We start from the raw sequence: 23,683 nt of genomic DNA, 5'->3' as shown, positions 1-23,683 counted from the left end.
AGCTATCACTCTTTGCAGATGATATGATGGTCTACTTAAAGGATCCTAGAGAATCAACTAAAAAGCTAGTGGAAATAATCAACAACTTTAGCAAAGTTGCAAGTTACAAAATAAACCCACACAAATCATTAGCATTTCTATATATGTCCAACACATCCAGGCAGCAAGTGTTAGAAAGAGAAATTCCATTTAAAATCACCCTAGACAATATAAAATAATTAGGAATCTATCTGCCAAGGCAAACAGAGGAATTATATGAACACAACTGCAAAACACTTCCCACACAATTAAAACTAGCTCTAAGCAATTGTAAAAACATTAATTGTTCATGGACAGGATGAGCTAACATAATAAAAATTATAATCCTACCCAAACTAATTTACTTATTCAGTGCCATACCTATCAAACTACCAAGAAACTTTTTTTTTTTACTGAATTAGAAACAATTACAACAAAGTTCATTTGGAAGAACAAAAGATCAAAGATATCCTGGGAAATCATGAAAAAAAAATGTGAAGGAAGGTGGCCTTGCAGTACCAGATCTTAAACTGTACTATAAAGCAGGGATCATCAAAACAATATGGTACAGGCTAAAAGACAGAAGGGAGGATCAATGGAATAGACTTGGGGTAAATGACCTCAGCAAGACAGTCTATGATAAGCCCAAAGATCTCAGCTTTGGGGACAAAAACCCACTATTTGACAAAAACTACTGAGAAAATTGTAAAACAGTATGGGAGAGATTAGGTTTAGATCAACATCTCATACCCTACACCAAGATAAACTCAGAATGGGTGACTTGAACAAAAAGAAGGAAACTATAAGTAAATTAGGGGACTATAGAATAGTTTACCTGTCAGATCTATGGGAAAGGAAAGATGTTAAGACCAAGCAAGAGATATAAAATATTACAAAATGTAAAATAAATGATCTATTATTGTGCTAAAAGGAATAATGAACTGGAGGAATTCCACATGAATTGGAACAACCTCCAGGAAGGGATGCAGAGTGAAAGGAGCAGAAGCAGAAGAACATTATACACAGAGACTGATACATTGTGGTACAATTTAATGTAATGGACTTCTCTACTAGCAGCAATGCAGTGATCCAGGACAATTCTGAGGGACTTATGAGAAAGAACACTATCCCCATCCAGAGAAAGAACTGTGGGAGTAGAAATACAGAAGAAAAACAACTGCTTGATCACATGGGTCGATGGGGATGTGATTGGGGATGTCGACTCTAAGAGATCACCCTGGTGCAAATATCAAAAATACCCATATATGTAGATTAAACATACATACATATACGGATTGTTGAAATGTAAAAAGTACACAGCTCACAGGAAGCCTGGTAGATACCTCTGGAATCTGACCCATTTCTCTATTAAGAAGACTGCGATATCCTTCCTGACAGGGATAGCAAATGAACTATGGCTGGGTTCTTACTCCATCCCTCACATTTTTTGTAAGAAGAGTATCAGACTAGCATTATAAAGGTATTCCTCAGCAAGTAATGCTGGTCTAGAGTGCCAAGTCTGATTTACAACAATGCCCAACAAGCCCAACATTCTGCCCAATACGTTGCAAGTAGAAGCGATTTAAGAAACAATCTAGTTTATTTCCCTCGTTTTACAGATGGAGAAACCGAGGTCCAGAAAGGAGACGTGATTGTTTGCTCAAAGGTCGTATGAAGCAAAGGGGAGATTCAAACCCAGGGCTCCTTATACCTGCGTTCCTTCAGACACTCACCAGAGCTTCCCTTCAGAGGAAGGAGGCCAGGAAAAAATGGTCCTAACTCCCACGGTCCCTTGACTCTTTCTCCATGCCCCCTGGAGCATGCCAAGTTCACAGCCAAATTGGTCTTTCCTCTCCTTCGCTTTCCCCCAGTTCCACCTTCCCCCCACCGCGCCCACCTGTTCCCAGGGGCTCCCAGCTGACGTTCCTCCCTCCCGGGTAACGCCCCCGCCGCCACACCCCCATATAGGGCTGAACCACCGGCAGGCAGCCCACGCTGAGGGTGTTCATTCAGTTCCCTGATACACACACGCTCAGGGCCAGCTGGCTCCTCTCTGCTTCCCAGCCATGCCCGTGGACCTCAGTGGCACCTGGAACATGGTCAGCAATGAAAACTTCGAGGGCTACATGCAAGCTCTAGGTAGGGAAGTGGCCAGGGCGGGGGTGGGGTAGGGGTGGTATTCAAAGCACGGGCTGGGGGGGGGGGGCACCTTGGGAGAGCGGGCAGGCAAAGCGCGTGCCCTATGGGGGCTCAACTCTGGCAGAGTGCTAACCTCTCCAAGCCTCAGGGGCCAGGGCTCTCTGTCCATCTGTGTTTCTGTCGGTCTCTGCCTATCTCAGCTATCTGTCTCTCCCTTAGCTTACTTAGTCCATTGTATTAGGACCCGCAGAGTTTTTATGAGTCTAAAAGGAACCTCCACTCTCTTTCCAACCTAAACAAATGAGTGCCTTCTTAGCAGACGCGTAAGTGGCCCAGGAAGGAGGCAGCAACCCAGAGGGTTTTTGGAAAACTTAGGTGAGTGGCTTCTGGCTCTCTGTACCACTGTTAGAAATTTGCCCTTCTGGGCTCTGGGACAATAAGGTCTTGACGTCTTCAATCCTTTTGCAGTTTATCTGAGTTAGGAAGGTCTTAGGAAAACTTGTAATGGATCTAGGTTCAGTGAAATGATCCATCCATCCATCCATCCATCCATCCATCCATCTATCTATCTATCTATCTATCTATCTATCTATCTATCTATCTATCTATCTATCTATCTGTCTGTCTGTCTGTCTGTCTGTCTGTCTGTCTGTCTGTGTCAGTCTGTCTATTATCTATCTGTCTGTCTGTCTGTCTCTTTGTCTATCCATCTATCCATCCATCCATCTTTCTATCTATCTAAATAGATGAGACTTAGTGTACTACAGGGGAAAGAGCTCTGGAATTAAAATTAGTTTCATATTTTCTCTCTGATGCTCGTGTGTTACTTATTTGACCTTGGGCAAGACATTTAAACTTGAACTCTGTTTTTTTATCTGCAGAAGGAGGGATTTTGATAGGATGGCCTCTGAGGACTACCAGTTTTAAATCTCTGATCCTAAGTGAGTCAGAGCACACACACACACACACACACACACACACACACCCCTTGACAATTATCTCTCTTGATGACTCTGACTTTTTCATCAGCCTTAAGTCTAATCCAACAAGCATTCATTGCGCTCCTACTCCCTGTCAGAGACTGTACTGTTTCTGGGTCAAAGAAAATCCACTAATTAGTGACAGTGCCTGCCCTCTAGAAGGTTATAGTCGCATGGGATGATTGGCAGGTATAGTTCATCATTATGTTGGTTTAGGGAAGGTATCTTAAAAAGGTATTTATTTACCTTCCCTCTGCTTGTGAAACAGACACTAGAGTTCTGGGGAAAAAACCCATTAATTTCCCAAATAACTTCTTGAATCTGTCTCTAAATGAATGTGGATGAATGCATTGCTTCTGTTACTATAGTAAATCCATGTTTTTCCTACGCTTAGCCTAATTTAGTTTTTGTCCACTGTTAAAGAACTGATGAAATAATACACAATTCTCCTCCCACCCTCACCCCCTACACAAACCCTTTTCTGCCATACTATGAAGAAGAAAGTCGGAAACTCTTAGAATCTAATTCTGGTTCTGATGGTCTTGCTAATATCAAACTCATTTCCTCTTTCTTCCTCCCACCCTTTTTAAAAACCCTTAACTTCTCTCTTAGAATCAATACTAAGTATTGATTCCAAAGCAGAAAGATGGTAAGGACGAGGCAACTAGGGTTAAGTGACTTGCCCAGGGTAACACAGCTAGGAAGTATCTGAGGTTACATTTGAACCCAGGAAATCCTATCTTTAAACCTGACTCTCTCCATTGAGCTACCTAGCTGCCTCCCTTATTATCAATTCTAAGACAGAATAGTGGCAAGGGCTAGGCTATCAGGGTTAAGTGACTTGCCCAGAGTCACACAATTAGGAAGTATCTGAAGCCAGATTTGATGCTGGAAGAAAGAAAGGAAGGAGGAAGAGGAGGAAAGAAAGGAAGAAAGTGTATGAGGGAAGATTTTAATTCAGATTTTCCATACTCCAAATCTATCCATTGCACCACCAAGCTCCCTAGGGGATGATTGGGTTGACTGAAAGTGTCCAAAAGGCTTCCCAGCTTGTATATGTGTTCTGATATCCCCATGCAGTACGCTCAGTTGAAAGAGCCTTAGACTGGAGTCAGGAAGACCGGGATCTACATCCCACAAAGCCTCACTTCAGCAAATCATAACTTGCCTGAGCTCTTGTTTTCCCATTAGTAAAATGAAGAAAGCACTTCATTACCAGCAAAATGTACCTCACTGAATTAGGGTGACGCTCAAACAAGATAATGCATATAAGGCACTTTGCAAATTTCAAAGTGCTATGGGTAAAGCCAGTTCTTTTGTCTGGGCTAACAAGTTGCAAAGTTTCAGTGGTATTTTGGAGATCCTCACTCAATGCCGCCCCCTTCCCAATTCTTCACAGGCAAGTCCAAACTCTTTGGTCGAACCTTTAAGTCGGCAGCTAGGTGGCGCCATAGTGCACAAATTGGACCTAAAGTCAGGAAGACGGCAGAAACTTCCCTACTGTGTGACTTTGGGCAAATCACAGTTTTCTCATCTGTAAAGTAAGAATAATAAGAGCACCTACCCCCTAGGATTTTTTTTAAGGATCAAGTGAGATAACGCTTTCAAAGTTCTTTGCAAACTTTAAAGCATCATGGCTCCCCTGTCTTGCTCTTTGATTCCACTTTAGCTTAGGGTCCCCTTTAGAGTCGGGGTGCTCTACAGTTCCCTGTTCCCTCAAATAGTTCACCCGAGTCCTGGTCTCAAACCAAGCAGGAAGCGCAGTGCGACTGGTTGCAAGCATCCCAATACCCCACCTTCCATACCCCACCAGAGTCCTGGAGGATTCTTCTCGGCCCTACCCCACGGCACTTTCTCCCCACATAGTGCAAGATGGATGGTGTTCTGCTTTTCTTCTGGATCTCTCTTTCCCCAAATGTTCAGAGCCAGGTGCAAAGCGACATCACCAATCCGGTGAATGCTGGGCTAACATCCGCTTGAATCTCTGGTCCCCTTTAGATCAAAGCTTAGGATCTAGCTGGGGAGGCAGAGCACACGCTCCCGAGAAGCTAACAAAGCACACTGTTGGGGAGGTTGGGTCCTGGATCCCCTGGCTCCCGCCGAGATAGTCCAACATTCTGTCCACTGCGCCACCTAGAGGCCGGATGCAGCTTATTACAATAACGTCATAACTAACAGCTAAGGAAAGAGTTCAGAATGCCACCTTCAGTTCGATTTAAAAATATTTATGTTCTTTATTACATACCTATGAGAAAACTACTTCATGCTCTAAAAATATATTTCAGTATATATTTTTAAGTATATTGACTTTTCCACATCTAGAGAAAGAACTATGGGGAGTAGAAATCCAGAAGAAAACATATGATTTATCACTTGTTTATATGAGGATATGATTGGGGTTTTGGTTGTAAAAAAATGACTCTATTACAAAAATGGATACTATGGAAATAGCTATCGAGTGATAATACATGTATAACCCAGTACAATTGCTTGTCAGCTCCAGGATGGGGGAGGGAAGAGGGGAGGGAGACAACATGAATCATAGAACTTTGGGGAAAAAATTTTAAATAAAAAAATTTCTTTAAGTATATAGACTTAGGTGGTATGTGTTGGGGTTTTGCTGAACTCTTCTACTCTTTTTCAAAAGATATTTTTTTTGTAAGAGATATGCTCGATAGTATAAGGACTTTAATTAAGGGTTTGACTTATGAGCATTCTAATATTGTAGTTGCTGATTTAAACATATTATAGCTCAAGCCAAAATGACTTTTAGTAGCTTTATTTACAAAGAGATGGAAAGAGTGAAAGTAGAGAACTGTAAGAAGAGTGTGGAGAAGATGTCTAGCCTATCACACTAAATGTTGTGCCTGTGCCAGGCTCAGCCCTGCACGGCTTGTTAACCCTCAACCAGAAGACCCAGTGTTCCACTCATGCAGCCTCCTCCAAGAGGGGAAAGCCTCTCCAGAACTACTCTCTCCAGAAGCCAGGAAAGGAGGGCCAGCTACTCACTTACCCAAGATGGACACCAAAGGAGAAGATCCAAACCAAAGATCAAAGGAGCCATCCCAAAAGCCAATGTCACCTCCAAGAGTCAAGTCACCAGCCAAAGCTCCAAGCTGAAGATTAAAGCAAAAGACCTCTTGGACAGGAAGTTCAAGACTTTTTATAGTCCTTTGTCAACATCACTTCCTGTCCCTTTCCCTCTTCAAGGGGCCAACTACAGCTTTCAAATTTCCTAGGACTGCCCAGGGGGGCAGTATCTATGGGATTCACCTCTCATCCTCTGAGGGTATAAACTCTTATCAAAGGATTCACAAGTTTCTGAAGTTGTCACCCATTTTAGTAAGTGACTTGGGAACTTCCTTACTTAGTGTTAAGTAAAGGTATTTAGGATTTTGGTTGATTAATTTAAAAATAGACAAAGAGAATAAAGAATTCTCTTTCACAATAGGAAAAGGCAAGGCAAGTCCAGAAGCATTTATTCAGACCTTACTATGTACTAGGCACTCTTAAGAGATAGCATATATCTGTATATACATATATAATATACATTTTATAACACTTAATTTCCAAATATATCCCTCCCTGTATATGTCTATATATACCCATATATGTATGGATATATATATATATATATGTATATATATATATATCAACAAAGGTATGTATATAGCTCCATATACATATACAATAGAATTGATATATGCCTTGCCTTCTCGATGGATGGGGAAGGGGCTAAAGGGAGAAAGAATTTGGAATTCAGCATTGTAAAAATGAATGTTAAGGGGGCAGCTGGGTGGCTCAGTGGATTGAGAGTCAGGCCTAGAGACAGGAGGTCCTAGGTTCAAATCTGGCCTCAGACACTTCTTAGCTGTGTGACCCTGGGCAAGTCACTTAACCCCCATTGCCTAGCCCTTACCACTCTTCTGCCTTAGAGCCAATACACAGTATTGACTCCAAGATGGAAGGTGAAGGGTTTTAAAAAAATGAATGTTAAAAATGAATAACTAAAAATATAATTATTTTTCAGATACATAAAATGCATATTCCTTTTTACAATGCAGGTTTTTAAAAATATAGCTGGCAGAACTGACTAACAGATAGGCTCTAGATTCTGTTTGTTTTACTAGTGATTTCAGCCATTCAAATTTCCAGTTTGAGCAAGCTCAAGGAGGTTTAGTGTCAGTCTTAATCTTCCTGGACAAGTTCAGAAGTAGGTCTGTGATTAGACTAAATAATATCCTCTAGCATCTAAAGATTAGAGAAAAGACTAGTGAAAATAAAGTTGGGCTCCAGAGTCAAGGATCAAGCCCTCCCTCTGATACATTTTCCCTATATGACCCTGGGCAAGTCACTTAACATCTCTATCCTTCTAGGCAAATTTCTGACTCCAAGTTACAGAAAAGCTGCTAATCTGAATGGCTAGAGGAAACTTCCTTTTTAAAAAACAAAAACAAAGAACAACAAAAAATCACTTACCTTTTATCTTACAATCAATACCAAGTATTGGTTCTAAGGCAGAAGAGTGGTAAGGGCTAGGCAATGGGTGTTAAATGACTTGCCCAGAGTCATACAAGTAGGAAGGTGTCTAGCCACCTAACTGCTTCTGAGAAAACTTCTTGAAGAGTTCATTAAACCATTAAGATCATAGGCAAAAAAAACCCCCAAGAAATGTTAATAAGATAAATAAATAAATAATAAGGTAAAAATAAATATGATTATTCAAAAGGCATCATGGACATATAATTTTAAGTATTGTAAGAATTAAATTTTAATGGTTGACTACAATATATAAAAATTATAAATAATATTGTAATCATCATTTCAAGTATTATTGCTCAAAGTAAAAATGACCTTTAATATCTTTTATTTACTAAAGAGTTGGAAAGAGTGAAAGTAGAGAAATACAAAAGGGTAGAGAAGTCATTTAACTTATCTAACTAAATATTGCTCTGATGCTGGACTCAGCCAGGATTTGTTGACCTTCAACCTGAATTAAACTCTCTCCAGAAGACAGGAAGGGGAAGCCAGCTCTCCACCCACCCAAGTTCCTTCCCTCCAAGAGGAAGATCAAGACAATGACTTGAGTTGAAGGTGATTCCTGAAGGTGACTTTCTTCCTTGAGCTGACCTTCTTCTTGAAGCTGACTAACTTCAACTTTATTAGCCCCAGCAATTCAGGACCTTTTATAGTGGCTTCTTGTCCCTGCCCCTCTTCACAGGGGTCAATCACAGCTTCTAAATTGTCTAGCACTGCCCAGGGGGCAGTGTTTGGGAGAACCAGTTCTCACCTACTGGGGGTTAATGCTCATCAAAAGGGTTCACAGATTCCTGGCTGATTGAGTTTCTGAGGGTGTGAATTCTCTAAGTAGTTTGCTGCTCCTCCACCTAGTTCAAGTTTGTGTTGATTTAGTCAAAAGGTAGACAAAGGAGAGTTAATCCTGTTTTCAGAATCTTGTGAGGTCATAGGTAAAGGTACTTAATTTATCATTAAGCAAAGTGTTAGTTCCAACTAGGCAAAGAGGACAAAGAATTGTCTTTTACAGTATGTCATATAAATGTTTTTTAATAGGAAAAAGCACAATTGGAAATCAGCAAACCTTATTTAGCACCTACACAGTAGTACTACTCTGGAGTATGCAATGGAAATAATAAATAAAAAATTGGTCCCAGGGGGCAGCTGGGTAGCTCAGTGGATTGAGAGCCAGGCCTATAGACAGGAGGTCCTGGGTTCCCAGCTGTGTGACCCTGGGCAAGTCACTTGACCCCCATTGTCTAGCCCTGACCACTCTTCTGACTTGGAGCCAACACACAGTATTGACTCCAAGATGGAAGGTGATGATTTAAAAAAATTGGTCCCAGCCCACAAAAAGCTTACATTCTATTATATAACTATATGCTACTATATAGCATATAACCTAGATGAATTAAAAACATGGTAATCTGAAGGAGAGAGAGCTCTAAGTATTGAGGAAAATCAGAGAAGGCTTCAGGTAGGATGTATTTGTATTACTTGAGCAGGCCTTTGAAGGAAAATTAGTTTTTTCCTCTTATGTTTAATATTTTTTCAAATTACGTGAGATAACAATTTTTAACATTTTTTCCCTAAAATCATGAGTTCTTAGTTCTCTCCCTTCATTCTTCTCCCCATTTCCCTGAAACAGTAAAGAATTTGATCTAGGTCATACATATGTGATCATGCAAAACATATTTCCATATTGGTCATGTTGTAAAAGAAGATTCATATAAAACTAAAACACACACAGAAACCCACAAAAAATAAAGTGAAAAATAATATGCTTCAATCTGGATTCAGACTCCATCAGTTCTTTCTCTAAAGGTGGGTAGTTTTTCATTGGGGGTCCTTTGGAATTGTCTTGGACCATTGTATTGCTGAGAATAGCTAAGCTGTTCATTAGTTAGTCATCATACAAAATTGTTGTTACTGTGTATAATGTCCTCCTGGTTCTGCTCATTTCACTTCCTGTAGGTTTTTCTGAGATCATCCTGCTCATCATTTCTTATAGCACAATAGTATTCCATTGCAATCTTATACCACAACTTGTTCAACCATTTCCCAATTGATGGGCATTCTCTCAATTTCCAATTCTTTGCAACCACAAAAAGATATATATATATATATATATATATATATATATATATATATATATATATATATTTGTATAAATAGGTCCCCACAGGGGACAAGTAGGTGGCTCATTAGATTGAGAATTAGCCTAGGAGATCCTGGGTTCAAAGCTGACCTTAGGCATTTACTCCTTGTGTGACCCTGGGCAAATCACTTGAACCTCATTACATAGCCCTTACTGCTCTCCTACCTTGAAACCAATACTTAGGATGGATCCTAAGACAGAAGATAAGAGTTTTTTTTTTTAAGTCCTCTTCCCTCTCTTTTAAAAGATAGCTCTTTATTTTTATTATTATCATCATAATAATATTATTTTATTAATATTATTATTAAAGACAAAAATACCTTTGAGATATAGATGTCTTAATGGTATTGTTGGATCAAAAGATATGCACAGTTTTATAGTCCTTTCAGCATAGTTCCAAACCACTCTCCAAAATGGTTAAATCAATCCACAACTCTACCAATAGTGCAATAGTAAACTAGTTTTTCCACATCCCCCTCCACCATTTGTCATTTTCCTTTTCTGTGATATTAACCAGTCTAATAGGTGTGAGATGGTAACTTGGAGTTGTTTTAATTTGCATTTCTCTAATTAAGAGGGATTTAGAACATTTTTTCTATATGACTATAGGTAGTCTTGATTTCTGTATCTGAAAACTGCTTGTTCATATCCTCTGACTATTTATCAAATGGGGAATGACTTGTATTCTTATAAATTTGACTCAGTTCTCTACAATATTAGAGAATGCTATATAGTAGAGGCTTTAATCTGAGAAACTTGACCGTAAAAATTTTCCCTCAGTTTTCTGCTTCCCTTCTAATCCTGGTTGTGTTGTTATTTGTACAAAACCTTTTAAATGTAATATAATTAAAATTATCCATTTTATGTCTCATAATGCTTTCTATCTTTTTTGGTCATAAATTCTTCCCTTTCCTCCTATCTTTCCATAAATCTTACAGATAAACTCTTTCACATTCCTTTAAATTTCTTATGTCTAAGTCATGTACCCATTTTGACCATATCTTGGTATATGCAGTATGAGATGTTGGTCTACACCTCGTTTTTACCACATTACTCTCTAGTTTTCCTAGCAGTTTTTGTCAAATAGTGAGTTCTTCTCCCAGAAACAAGGATCTTTGGACTCATCAAAAGTTAGATTACTATGATCAGGGATAGCTAAGTGGTACAGTGGATAAAGTACCAAGCCTGGAGTAGGGTGGTCCTGGGTTCAAATTTGGCCTCAGACACTTCCTAGATGTGTCACCCTAGCCAAGTCACTTAACCCCAATTGTCCTTTTTAGAGTTGTTATAAAAACAAAAAGTAAGGTTTAAAAAAAAAATTACTATCTTCATTTACCACTATGTACCTACTTTAGTCCACTGATCCACCACTCTATTTCTTAAGCAGTACCAGATTGTTTTGATGAATACTACTTCGTAATACAATTTGAGATATGGTACCACTAGGCTACCTTCCTTCATATCATTTTTCCCCCATTAATTCTCTAGATATTCTCGATCTTTTGTTCTTTCAGATGAATTTTGTGATTATTTTTTCTAGCTCTATAAAAAAATCTTTGGAGGGAGATGTGATTGATTTGACACTGAATAAATAAATCAATTTAAGTAGAATTTATATTTTTATTATATTGGTTTGGCCTACCCATGAACAATTAACATTTTTCTAATGGTAAAGTTCTGATTTTGTGTAAATTGAGTTCTAAGGAAAGGGAAGGGAAAGGAAGGGAAGGGAAGGGAAAAAGCAATTATTAAATGCCTACTATGTGCCAGACAATGTGCTAATCACTTTACAAATCATTAAAAATGTTTAAGTGGTAGCAAGATATGATCAAATTTGTGGTTTATAAGAATACAAATTTGACAGCAATGTGGAGGATTCAGTCAGTTCCAATTGATAAGCTATTACAATATTTTAGGCAATAGAAATTAAAATCCTGAACTATAGTAGATAAAGAGAGAGGGAGATGAGAGAGTTGTGGAAGTTGAAATGACAAAAATGATAAATAGGATGTAAGAGGTGCTCTAGATCTCTTAGAATCAAAGAACAAAGTAAAAATTGAAAGAATCCATGAGTGTCCAGGACTTTCTGGGAACTTTACAACCACCATCCAGAGCTCCTGGGTCAAGTAAAAAACTGTAAGAATTCAGCCAGAAAGAATTCAAGTACCAAAGAACCATAATTGGTACCACACAAGATTTAGCAACCACTACTATAAGGGAGTAAAGAGATGAGACTATCATATTCCAGAAGGCAAAGAATCTAGGTATAACCAAGAATAACCCAACCAGAAAAAATGAGTATAATTTTACAGGAAAAAATGATCTTCATTGAAATAGAGAGCTTCCAGGTACTACTGATGAAAAGATCAGAACTGAATAGAAAATTTGACATACAAACCTAGGATTTAAGAAGCATAAAAAGGTAAACATGACTGCAAAATCAAAAATAACTAAATAAGGTTACATTGTTCATTTTCTTATATGGGGGGATGATATATTGTAACCCTGAGAACTTTATCATCACCAGGAATCATAGAAGGAATCTAACTAGACAGAGGGTCTAGCTATGATTTTCTTGTCTTTTGATGATCTCAAAAGGAAAAGTTAAAGTTAAGTCATAGCCAGGAATATGCTGGCGAATGTTTAATAGCAAGCTTCCCCCACCCCTCCCAAAATAGATGCATATTGACTTATTTTTTTTTAAACCCTTACCTTCCATCTTGAATCAATAATATATATTTGTTCCAAGGCAGAAGAATGATCAGGGCCAGATAAAAGAGGTTAAGTGACTTACCTAGGGTCACACAGATAGAAAGCACCTGTGGTCAGATTTGAACCCAGGACCTCCCATCTCCAGGCCTGTCTCTCAATCCACTGAGCCACCCAGCTGCCCCATTTTCTAGATGAGAATACTAAGGTTTAGAGAGGTGAAGGGATTTGCCAAATTTCATATAACCTGAAAGTATCTGAACCAGGATTCAAATCTAGGTCTTCCTAAGTCCAAGGCCAGTTCTATCCATAATGTCATACCAGAGTAATACAGAATTCTTTAAAAATGCTGATACCTTTATGCCCAAAGGGCTGTAAAAGCATGCATGCCCATTGATCCAGCAATACCACTCCTAAGTTTGTATCCCAAAGAGATTGAAAAAATGGGAATGGACCTGTTTGTACAAAAATATTTATAGCCGCTCTTTTTGTGGTGGCAAAAAAAAAAATTGGAAAATGAGGGGATGCCCTTTGGGGAATAACTGAACAAATTGTGGTACATGATGGTGATGGAATACTATTGTGCTATAAGGAAGGATGAACAGGATGATTTCAGAAAGAGCTGGAAAGACCTACATGAACTGATGCAGAGTGAAATAAGCAGAACCAGGAAAACATTGTACGAAGTAACAGCAATATTGTGGAACGATCTAATGTGATAGGCTTCGGTACTACAACAATACAATGAGCCAGGACAATTCTGAGGAATTTTATGCTCTTTTGGCACTATTCAGGTTAAGTCCATGCTGATTTGGCATTGTGTAGGTGAAGTCTGTGCCCCTTTTTGATCCAATTTCCTTAGAGGTTAGGTTCTGGGGTCCCTTTGTAGGTTGCCAATTGAAGATGCTAAAAGAAAAACTACCCTTTTTATCCTTTTTCAAAACTTTATTAAGGAAAAAACAACTGAAGCTTCCCCTGGCTGAAATTCACTAACTCTCTAAAATTTGAATCAAGTTCAATTCAAAATTTCCTCCTAGGCATGAGATTGGTCCTTATATAGACCAATCCCAAACCCAGAAGTAGGGGGCTTGGCTCCTCCCTAGCATGAGATTGGTCCAATTCAAGATCAATCCCATTCCAGGAAGTTGAGGGCATGGTCCCTCCCCAGCACAGGATTGGTCTATTCAAGACCAATCCCATGCCAGGAAGTAGTAGGGAGGGACCCCTGAGGCATGCTGGGGGATGTAGTTCCCCTGGCCAAAACACTTTAAAACCCACACCTGCCAATACCATGTTAATTCTTGATTTCACTGGGTTCCAAAGGCCATCTAAGGGGCCATGTTCTGTATTCACTCAGAAATGAATGATTAAAAACACATACATGTATAAGGGTTAAAATGTAACAATTGGACTAAATATATAAAAATGTGGTCACAGAAAATATATTATTCAAGTCAGAATGACTTTTTATGGTAGTTTATTTATAAAAAGAGAAAGTGAAATTAAAGGAAATGAGAGAGAGAGTAGAGAATTACTGCAGCCTGGTCTAAACCAGGAGCTGAGGTTCCAGAGGCCTCAGTAAAAGAGGTCCAGAGATAAATTAAACAAGGGTTCTAGCCACGAGGCTTCCTCCAAGATGAGGGCCCTCTCCAGAGCCTAGTATTCCAGAAAAGCCAGGAAAAGGAGTCAGCCTTTTCATTCACCCCCATAGTAGTCCTAGGGGAAGATCCAAGAGCAGTCTTACCAGAAGCGATTTGAGGTTCCAAACTGGAGCTCCTTCAAGGCCAAGTTCCAAGGAGAAAAAGCTGGTCACAGGAAGTTACCACCATTTTTAAAGACAGTTGCTTGCATCACTTACTGTGCTTTCCTTCCACTTTACAGTGGACCAATTGCAGCTTTAGCTTTGCCCAGGGGGCAGTGAGTCATTTTTGATTTGTCACCCACTATAGCATTCGTGGGTTATAGACCCCCCCTTAAGGATTAAGCGGGGGGGGGGGGGGGTGTATACATTCCTGGTGGCTAAAATCTAAAAAAGCTAGGGGAGAGTTAATTCCATCTTCACAATGGTCAAGCTTCCACTCTGGTGTAGAAAAACAAGGAAATCTTTTTTTTTTAACTCATTTTTCCTTTTTTGATAAAAACGATTTTCCTCTTTTAAACCTCAAACTTATAGGCTTAGACACATATCAAGTAGTAACAGATAATGAAGAAAAAAGGGAAAATATTTGATCAGTGTATATGGCTGTAGTGGGGTTCTCAACCAGACTCCCCGGGGAAATCAGAGGCAGTCCCAGCAACTGACAGATCAGCCTGTCAGGTGCTTGTCAGTCTAGAGATTTCTCTTTTCCTCCAAAAACTTCTCTCAATTGTCCTCAAAATGGCATTCCTTCACAAAACATATGATTGATCACATGGCTTGATGGCTATATGGCTGGAGATTTTTGACTTTAAATGATCTCTCTATGCAAATATTAATAATATGGAAATGGGTTTTGAACAATGATACATGTATGACCCAGTGGAATTGCTGGTTGGCTCCAGGATGGGGGAAGAGGGTGGGAAAGAACATGAATCATGGAATCATGGAAGAATATTCTAAAATTAATTAATGAAATAATCATTTTTAAAGTGGCTTTCCTTCAGCTCTCTTAATGTGCCTCACACTCTTTCCTCCAATGGCAACTAACTGTAATTTCAATTCTCAGCAGGAAGGATACTTAACTCAGCTTTTCTTCTTAGGGTGACAGTGAAGAGGCTTTTCCTCTTAGGACAGCAGTTACAGCCTCTCAGCTTCCCTCAAAAAGGGGATAAATCCTGCCAGCAAAGATTCTGTTTCCTAATAATTCTTTGTGATCCTCTTAAACATATAACATCATTGTCCAGAATGCCTAATGGCTATTTAAGATGGGGCTTTATCTGTATCTACTTAGAGATGTGTGGATTGGCTTCCCCCTCCCAAATATGTGCTCCTTGAGGAAAGAGACTACTGGATTTTTGTTTATTCCTTTTTTTTTTTAAACCCTTACTTTCTATCTTAGAATCATTACTGTGCATTGGTTCCAAGGCAGAAGAGTAGTAAGGGCTAGGCAATGGGGTTGAAGTGACTTGCCCAGAGTCACACAGCTGGGAAGTGTCTGAGGTCAGATTTGAACCCAGAACCTCCTATCTCTAAGCCTGGTTCTCAATCCACTGAGCTACCCAGTTGCCCCCTATTTTTGTTTATTCCCATATCTTTTTCAGTCACTTCAAGCGTGTCTCACATTTTATGACCCCATTTGGGGTTTTGTTGGCAAAGTTACTGGAGTATTTTGTCATTTCCTTCTCTAGTTCATTTGACAAATGAGGAAACTGAGACCACAAGACAAAGTGGCTTGCCCAGGATCACACAGCTAGTAAAAGTCTGAGGTCAAATTTGAACTCAGGTTTTCCTGACACCAGGCTTGACACTCTTAACTATTTATTGTACCATCTAGATCCATGGTGGCAAACCTATGGCACGTCTACCAGAGAGGGTTGCTCTCTTTCCCCTCTCCATGTCCTGAGGACATTTGTCTTATCACCCACACCTCTGCCCAGCAGCCTAACAGGAATGCTTCCTTCCTCCCCTGACTGGGGTAAGATATGGGAGAGAGGAGAGGCTCATGGGGGTTATGAGGGCTCTCAGTCTCTAAAAGGTTCTCCACCATTGATCTAGATGCTCTATCTATATATCTTAGTGCATAGCCAAAAAAATGTTTGTTGGTTGACTTGAGATTCCTAAAAGATGTTAACAGTTTCAACTTGCTAATCTTCTTAAAAGGACTACTAGCCAAGTGATGTCTACATTTTTTTTTAATGGGATAGGTGAGATGCAGTGGAAAGAACCTTGGATTTTAAAAAAGAAGTCCTGGGTTCAAATTCTGGTCTACTGCTTATATTTTAAGAGGAAATAATGGAGTAAATGGAAAGAGCACAGGTTTAAAGGTCTTAGATTTGAATTCTGCCCAATTCTCACCTCCCCATCCTGGCTTCCCTGACTTCCTTTCAGTTTTGTCTCCTCCAAGAAATCTTTCCTGTTTCCTCTAAATACTGATGTCTTCCCTCTGAGATAATACCCTGTTTGTACTGGATATCTCTTGCTCGTGTGAATTATATTATGAGCTCTTTGGGAATAGAAACTATATTTATCCTTCATTTATATCCCAACACAGCATAGTTGCTTAGTTAAATGCTAGTTGACTGGCTTAATACCTGTGTGGTCTACTGAAATCTACTGAAAGGAAAATTGTTTTATATTGTTTTTATATTAATGATCATAAACCAAGAGATCGCACATAATTCTTTAGATAAGTAACTACAACAATGATTATTATTTTTTGGATTGAAATTTTTTATTTAATTAATTTAGAATATTTTTCCATGGTTCCATGATTCATGTTCTTTCCCCCCCTCCCACCTACCCCCATAGACAATGAGCAATTTCACTGGATTGTACATGTATCATTGATCAAGACCTATTTCCATATTATTGACAATTGCACTAGGGTGATCGTTTAGAGTCTACATCCCCAATCATGTCCCCATCGACCCATGTGATTAAGCAGTTGTTTTTCTTCTGTGTTTCTGCTCCCACAGTTCTTTCTCTGGATGTGGATAGCATCTTTCTCACAAGTCCCTCAGAAATGTCTTGGATCATTGCACTGCTGCTAGTAGAGAAGTCCATTACATTCGATTGTGCCATAGTGTATCAGTCTGTGTAAGATGTTCTCCTGGTTCTGCTCCTCTCACTCTGCATCGCTTCCTGAAGGTTGTTCCAGTTCACCTGGAATCCCTCCAGTTCATTATTCCTTTGAGCACAATAGTAGTCCATCACCAACAATCATGACTTTTAGAAAAATTTAGACCCAGTTAGTGAACTGTGTATAAGGTGTCAAGATAATAATAAAATAGTAACCATAGTACTAGAAAGGGTATAGTTTGGTATATTAGAATATTAAAGTAACTAAATATATTTGAGCTTCTGTTGAAGGAATAAAACTTGAGGTCTGCGTCATTATCTAGGGAAGCTGAAACCCATGCAGAAGGAGCTGGGCTCATGGGAATGACCAGTGGACAGCTGGCCTGATGAGATCATAGGAAAACAACCCTGGCATGTCCAGGTATTGTTTGAGCCTTTGAAGATTTAGGCCACCTGTAGGCTCCCCAAAGTATTATGGCCAAGAAAGGTTATTTTGGCCTAAGAAGTATTATAAGTTCTAGAGGATTAATTAAATTTTCTTATTTTAATCTTATACTGAATTTACAACTTCATATCAGATGATCCAAGCCTTTGTTCCCAAACACCATTGCATGTTTCATAAGATCCTATATACTTTCTGCCTTGTTAATGACTTATGCTAATTAACTGTCAAAAACCTATAAAATACACTGTTAGAACTTTTAAAGGTGTGGTGAGATCTCTGACTTTAATTTTCCACAATTAAAATTTGAATTTTCAGCTCAGAATTATGGCCCAGAGATTTCTAATACTGTTTGGGACTCAGTTTCCTCTTCTATAAGATGACTAGAATGCTTCAATACTCTGAAAGAGAGAGCTGAAACTGATAATTTTGTATAACTTGAACTCACTTAAATTAAGTCATAAATGAGAAAATCAAGTCCTCATTCCATGATGTCATTGGTCCTTTTTGAAAATGAAGGATGAATGACAACAAGAGGGCTTATGGGTCACTTTTCAGCTTTTTTTGTTTTATGATTTAAATAATATGAACTACATTAGTAATGCATTTTTGTTAATTCATCATCTTAATTTCCAAACATGCCTGTATTCAATAGATGAGCCCCTGGGAGAAATAATTTTTTTAATTTTTACAAATTAATTAATTTAGAATATTTTTCCATGGTTACATGATTCATGTTCTTTCCCTCCCCTCCTTCCTCCCCACTCCTGGAGCCAACAAGCAATTCCACTGAGTTTTACATGTATCATTGTTCAAAACCTATTTCCATATTATTAATGTTTGCAATAGTGTGATCATTTAAGGCCCAAATCCCAATCATATCCCCATCGAACCATGTGATCAATCATATGTTTCTCTTCTGCTTTACTCCCACAGTTCTTTCTCGGAATGTGGATGGCATTCTCTGAGAAAGAATTTTTTTTTGAATTTTATTATATTTTATTTGATCATTTCTAAGCATTATTCATTAAAGACATAGATCATTTTCTTTTCCTTCCCCCCACCCCCCATAGCCGTCACGTAAATCCACTGGGCATTACATGTTGAGAAGAATTTTTAAAAAGAAAACAGAGGAGGGAGAGCCAGTCAAAATGTGAATGAAAGGAACAACCTAGAAAACTAAACTGAGATTGTAGAGGAGGAAAGCATACCCTGCCCTCCTCCTTTGCAGAGGTGTACAGGTCTGTGGGCAGGCAACATTCACATAGTCAGTTGTTCCTTAGCCTTTTTGTCTGGCCAATCTCTTGAAAAAATGGATGTTTTTGGATACAAGAGATGGCACTTAGGGGAGAAATGGGGACAGTGTAAAACAAATAACTATTAAAATTGCTAAGGGGTTTTATATTAATAAGTAAAAATAAACAAGACAAAGTATGTTGCTCCTGTCTCAAGAGATGTCAGTTCTCTCCTTCCTTGCAGAAGAGAATGAATTCACATAAAGAATGTGCAATATAGGGGTAGCTAGACCTTGGAGATGGGATGTTCTGGGTTCAAATTTGACCTTAATCATTTCCTCACAGTATGACCTAACCTCAATTGCCCAGCCCTTACCACTCTTCTATCTTGGAACTAAGACTCTATATTGATTCTAAAGCAGAAGGTAAGGATTTAAAAACAATAGGTACAATATAAGCTATATCCAATTGCTTGGCTTCTCAGTTAGGGGAAGAAGAAGGGGAGGAGGAAAGAATTTGAAACTCAATTTTCTTAAAAGAATGCTAAAATTATTTTTACATAATTGGAAAGATAAAATATTAAAAAATAACACCTGGAAAGTGCTTCCCAAGTCAGAAAGTGCTACATGTAAGGACTAGTTCTGATGATGATGATGGTTATGATGAAGATGAGGATGAAAATAATGATGATGACAAAAGAAAGCATTTTTTTCAAAAAGAAATTACAGCCTCCTAGAGATCTGGTAGGGGGAATGCTAGACTCTTTTATTTACCAAAGATGCTGTACCCTGTGATTTGCTCCATTCAAAACATTTCCTTAGCTCCTCCTCTACGGCAGAAGTTCTTAACCTGGGGGGGGGGGGGGCAGCCTGGTGGCTCAGTGGATTGAGAGTCAGGTCTAGAGATGGGAGGTCCTAGGTTCAAATCTGGCCTCAGACACTTCCCAGCTGTGTGACCCTGGGCAAGTCACTTAACCCCCATTGCCTAGCCCTTACCACTCTTCTGCCTTGAAACCAATATGCAGTATTGATTCCAATTTGGAAGGTAAGATTTTAAAAAAGAAGTTCTAAATTTGGAGTCCATGAGATTGTTTAAAAAAAAAACATTTCTATAACTATATTTCATTAGAATTGGTCTCTTTGGTAATCCTACATACAAGGTGTTCCAAAAGTCTTAGAGCCATCTGCACCAAGACTTATGGGACATTTTATTCTATGCAGTTGGGAACAATAGTCTGAGAAGCGGTCCATAGGCTTCAGCAGACTGCTCCGAGAGCCAGGGACACAATGAAGAGGAAGCAGCCCTGCTCTTTAGCTTTGTCAGGATTCCTTAATCCATCAGTTCTCACTGGCTTTCCTTCTGAGGAGCCCTTTGAGAGAGGCCAGACCTGAAACTTTCCCCTGTATCTGATAGTGCCCTGAGTCAACTGCCTTCAAATCAGTCAGATTTGCCAACTGAGATTTTTCTTCATTTCTCTTCAAGGCATTGACTTTGCCACACGGAAAGTAGCCAAGATGCTGAAGCCACAGAAAGTGATCAAACAAGATGGCGACAGCTTCACTATCCATACACTCAGCACCTTCCGGAACTACCTCATCCAGTTTAAAGTGGGAGAAGAGTTTGATGAGGATACCAAAGGCCTAGATAACAGGAAATGCAAGGTAAGGATGGAGAAAATCACTGGTAACTGACACCTAAGAACTTCTCTGGGCTGGAAGCCTTCATTCCCTGGACCAAACGTTATCCTTTCTCTTACTCCAGAGTTTGGTCACGTGGGACAATGACAGACTCACCTGTGTCCAGAAGGGGGAAAAGACGAACCGAGGTTGGACCCACTGGATTGAAGGGGACGAATTATACCTGGTATTTATGAGCTCTGGATTCCCTCTTGGGGGAAGGCAGGCTTTCTCAAGCTGGGGTCCATTGACCCCTTCTTAGAGGTTGGGGATAGATTTCAGGGACCCATCAATTTGGATGGGAAAAATATTAAATATTTCTTTCACTAATTTTTGGTTTCCTTTGTAATCCTATGCCTTTCAACAACATAATTCTGAGAAATTCATAGGCTTCACCAGACTGACTGCCAAAGGGGTCCATTACACACACACACACACACACACACACACACACACACACACACACACTCCTTGCTGGATCAATCTGGCTTCAAACACTTCCTAGCTGTGTGACCCTGGACAAGTCACTTAACCCCCATTAACTCACCCTTGCCACTCTTCCATCTTAGAATTAATACTAAGATGGAAGGTAAAGGTTTAAAAAAAAAAAGGATCTCTGCTATTAAAGAGAGATTTTTGCTTAGGCTATGTTAAGATTAAAATTTTGGGGAAACTGAGGCAGGTAGAAATTAGTTTCTCTCTGCAAGGAGTATTATATTTTTTAGAGGTTTATTAAAGGTTAAGGATTAAAGAAAATACAGAATAAGAAAGCACGTGTCTAGGCCCAGCGAGGCACAACCACTCATATCTTGCGAGCTAGGTGGAGAGCCGCACCTGCTCCCAAACGGAAGTAGCAAAGAGCGCAGAGCCTATTCACAACCAGGTTAAATACCCCATCTCGCTCTTGGCCCAAGTGAGGTTTCAGTGAGATTAGAGGGAATTCTGGGGAAGTGGAGCAAGGACTTCTGGGGATTGAAGTCCTGGATTGAAGTCCATTTTTACAGCCAAATGAAAAAAAAAAGATAAAAAACTTAAGCCTAAATTATAAGGTAGTGACTTCTAGTTTCTCTCTCTCCCTTCCACAGCCTTCCCACCACCCCCAAATCAGTTATTTAATTGGAATAGGAAATTCATGGCATGGAAATTCCTTCCTTTAATCAATACACACACAAAAGTCCTAACTACCCACAAAACTGAGATCCAGTATGCAACGGCAGACAAATATGGCATTTGATGGTGCATTTATTATTTTTATCCTTCCTTGTTTTCCCCTTTTTCTCTTTAGAACTTGCCCTTATGACAAAGAAATAGAGTTAAGGGGCTCCTGCCTAAATCCTACGTAGGGTGCCCTGGCACCGAGTCCCTTGACTCATGGCCAAGCTTGACAAGCTGGTGATTAATTAATCCATTGAAGATCTCAGGGAGGAGATTGTGTTCTCAAGGGCTGATCTCAATTTTGTTTTCCTCCCTCCCCTGATCTCATCCTTCCCTTCCATGTCTAACTCCAGGAAATGTTCTGTGAAGGTCAAGTGTGCAAACAGAGATTCCAAAGAGCCTGAGAGAGAAAACCAAGGCTGTGTCTATACACCCACCCTGAGGAGACGGCAGCTTTCATTGAACCAGGACCAAACAACTTTGCAAGGGCTTGTGGAGCCCAAGGCTGCCTCTTGGGCTTCTCTTCTTTTATCAAGGAGCTTGGATAGAAGATCACAGCCTCCATCTGGCCAGTTATAATAAACTTTTTTTAAAACCACTCAAAGACTCTGTTGTTATTTATTAAGAGAAGAGTCTGAAGGCATCATAGGATCCTCGGTAGAGAGGAGAAAGAGACCTTAGAGGCCATCTAGTCCAACCCTATCATTTTACAAATAAAGAAGGTGAGGCCCCAGAAAGGGAAGTGATTCAGAGGCATAGTGGATAGAAAACCAAGCTTGGAGTTGGGAAGACCTGAATTCAAATTCTACCTCAGACACTTCTAGACCTTGGGCAAGTCACTTAACCCTGTTTGCTTAGCTGTTGACCTTCTGTCTTAGAATTGATACAAAGATAGAAAGTAATTGTGGGTTGTTTTTTAAAGGATGTGACTCACCCAGTGCCATACAAGAGACAGAGGTGGGATTTGAACCCTGGTTCTTGGACTCCCAAGGAGATACTTTGTAGTGAATGAAACATCTATTTTGCTGTTCAATGCCTTTTTTTTTTTTGGCTTATTTCTGGGTCTTGACAGTGGTATTGACTCATTCCCATGTACCTGGGTCTCCATTCAAAGTCTTTCTTTTCCTTGCCCATCTCCCTTTCTTTATATTTCTCCTTGTCTCTCTGTGTCTCCCTACACATTGGTCACAAGTCTCTCAGGCAATCAGGAGTCTTATCTCCGTATATTTTCTTTTTTTTTAAATAAAACCCTCACCTTCTGTCTTGGAGTCAATACTGTGTATTGGCTCCAAGGCAGAAGAGTGGTAAGGGCTAGGCAATGGGGGTCAAGTGACTTGCCCAGGGTCACACAGCTGGGAAGTGTCTGAGGCCAGATTTGAACCTAGGACCTCTCGTCTCTAGGCCTGGCTCTCAATCCACTGAGCTACCCAGCTGCCCCCTCTCCATATATTTTCTGATTGTCAGAGGGCTGTCTTTTGAGGGATAGCCCCAAGCCCACGTATGGTACATATTACAACCTAAATGATCTTGAATCTATTTTTCACATACTTAAATATTTGTGCAGGTCAACTAGGTGGGTGCAGTAAATTAAAGTCCATATATGAAGTCAGGAAGACTTAAGTTTAAATCAGATACTACCTTTGTGACCCTGAACAAGTCGCTTAACTCTATCTGCCTCAGTTTCCTCATCTGCAAAATGAAGGAAAAAATGACAACCCCCCTTCAGTATCTTTGTCAAGAAAACTCTAAAAGGGGTCATGAAGAGTCTGACATGACTGAAATGACTAAACACAAGATATATGTACATGTTATCTTCCTTTGGTAGAATATAAGCACCTGGAGAGAAGGGATGACCTCATAATTGTTTTTGTCTCCCAGCACCTGGTATATAGTAGGTGATGATTGTATCATGGTGTGGTCAGAAGCCATAGGGACAAAG

The 23,683-nt window shown here is 39.6% G+C and overlaps 1 protein-coding gene across 1 annotated transcript; it reads left to right on the top strand.

Moving 5' to 3' along the window:
* Nucleotides 1-1,994: 1,994 nt before the first annotated feature.
* Nucleotides 1,995-22,342, top strand: RBP7 (retinol binding protein 7). The gene is made up of 4 exons (XM_007491599.3): nt 1,995-2,157; nt 20,396-20,574; nt 20,675-20,776; nt 22,098-22,342. Exons 1-4 carry the CDS (start codon nt 2,085-2,087, stop codon nt 22,146-22,148), a joined length of 405 nt encoding a protein of 134 aa, XP_007491661.1. The 5' UTR covers nt 1,995-2,084; the 3' UTR covers nt 22,149-22,342.
* The last annotated feature ends 1,341 nt before the right edge of the window (nt 22,343-23,683 follow it).

This window comes from Monodelphis domestica, chromosome 4 (genome assembly GCF_027887165.1).
Source record: "Monodelphis domestica isolate mMonDom1 chromosome 4, mMonDom1.pri, whole genome shotgun sequence".
Taxonomy (NCBI): domain Eukaryota; kingdom Metazoa; phylum Chordata; class Mammalia; order Didelphimorphia; family Didelphidae; genus Monodelphis; species Monodelphis domestica.
The sequence above is the reverse complement of the archived record's forward strand: the minus strand, read 5'-3'. Positions and strand labels throughout refer to the sequence as shown.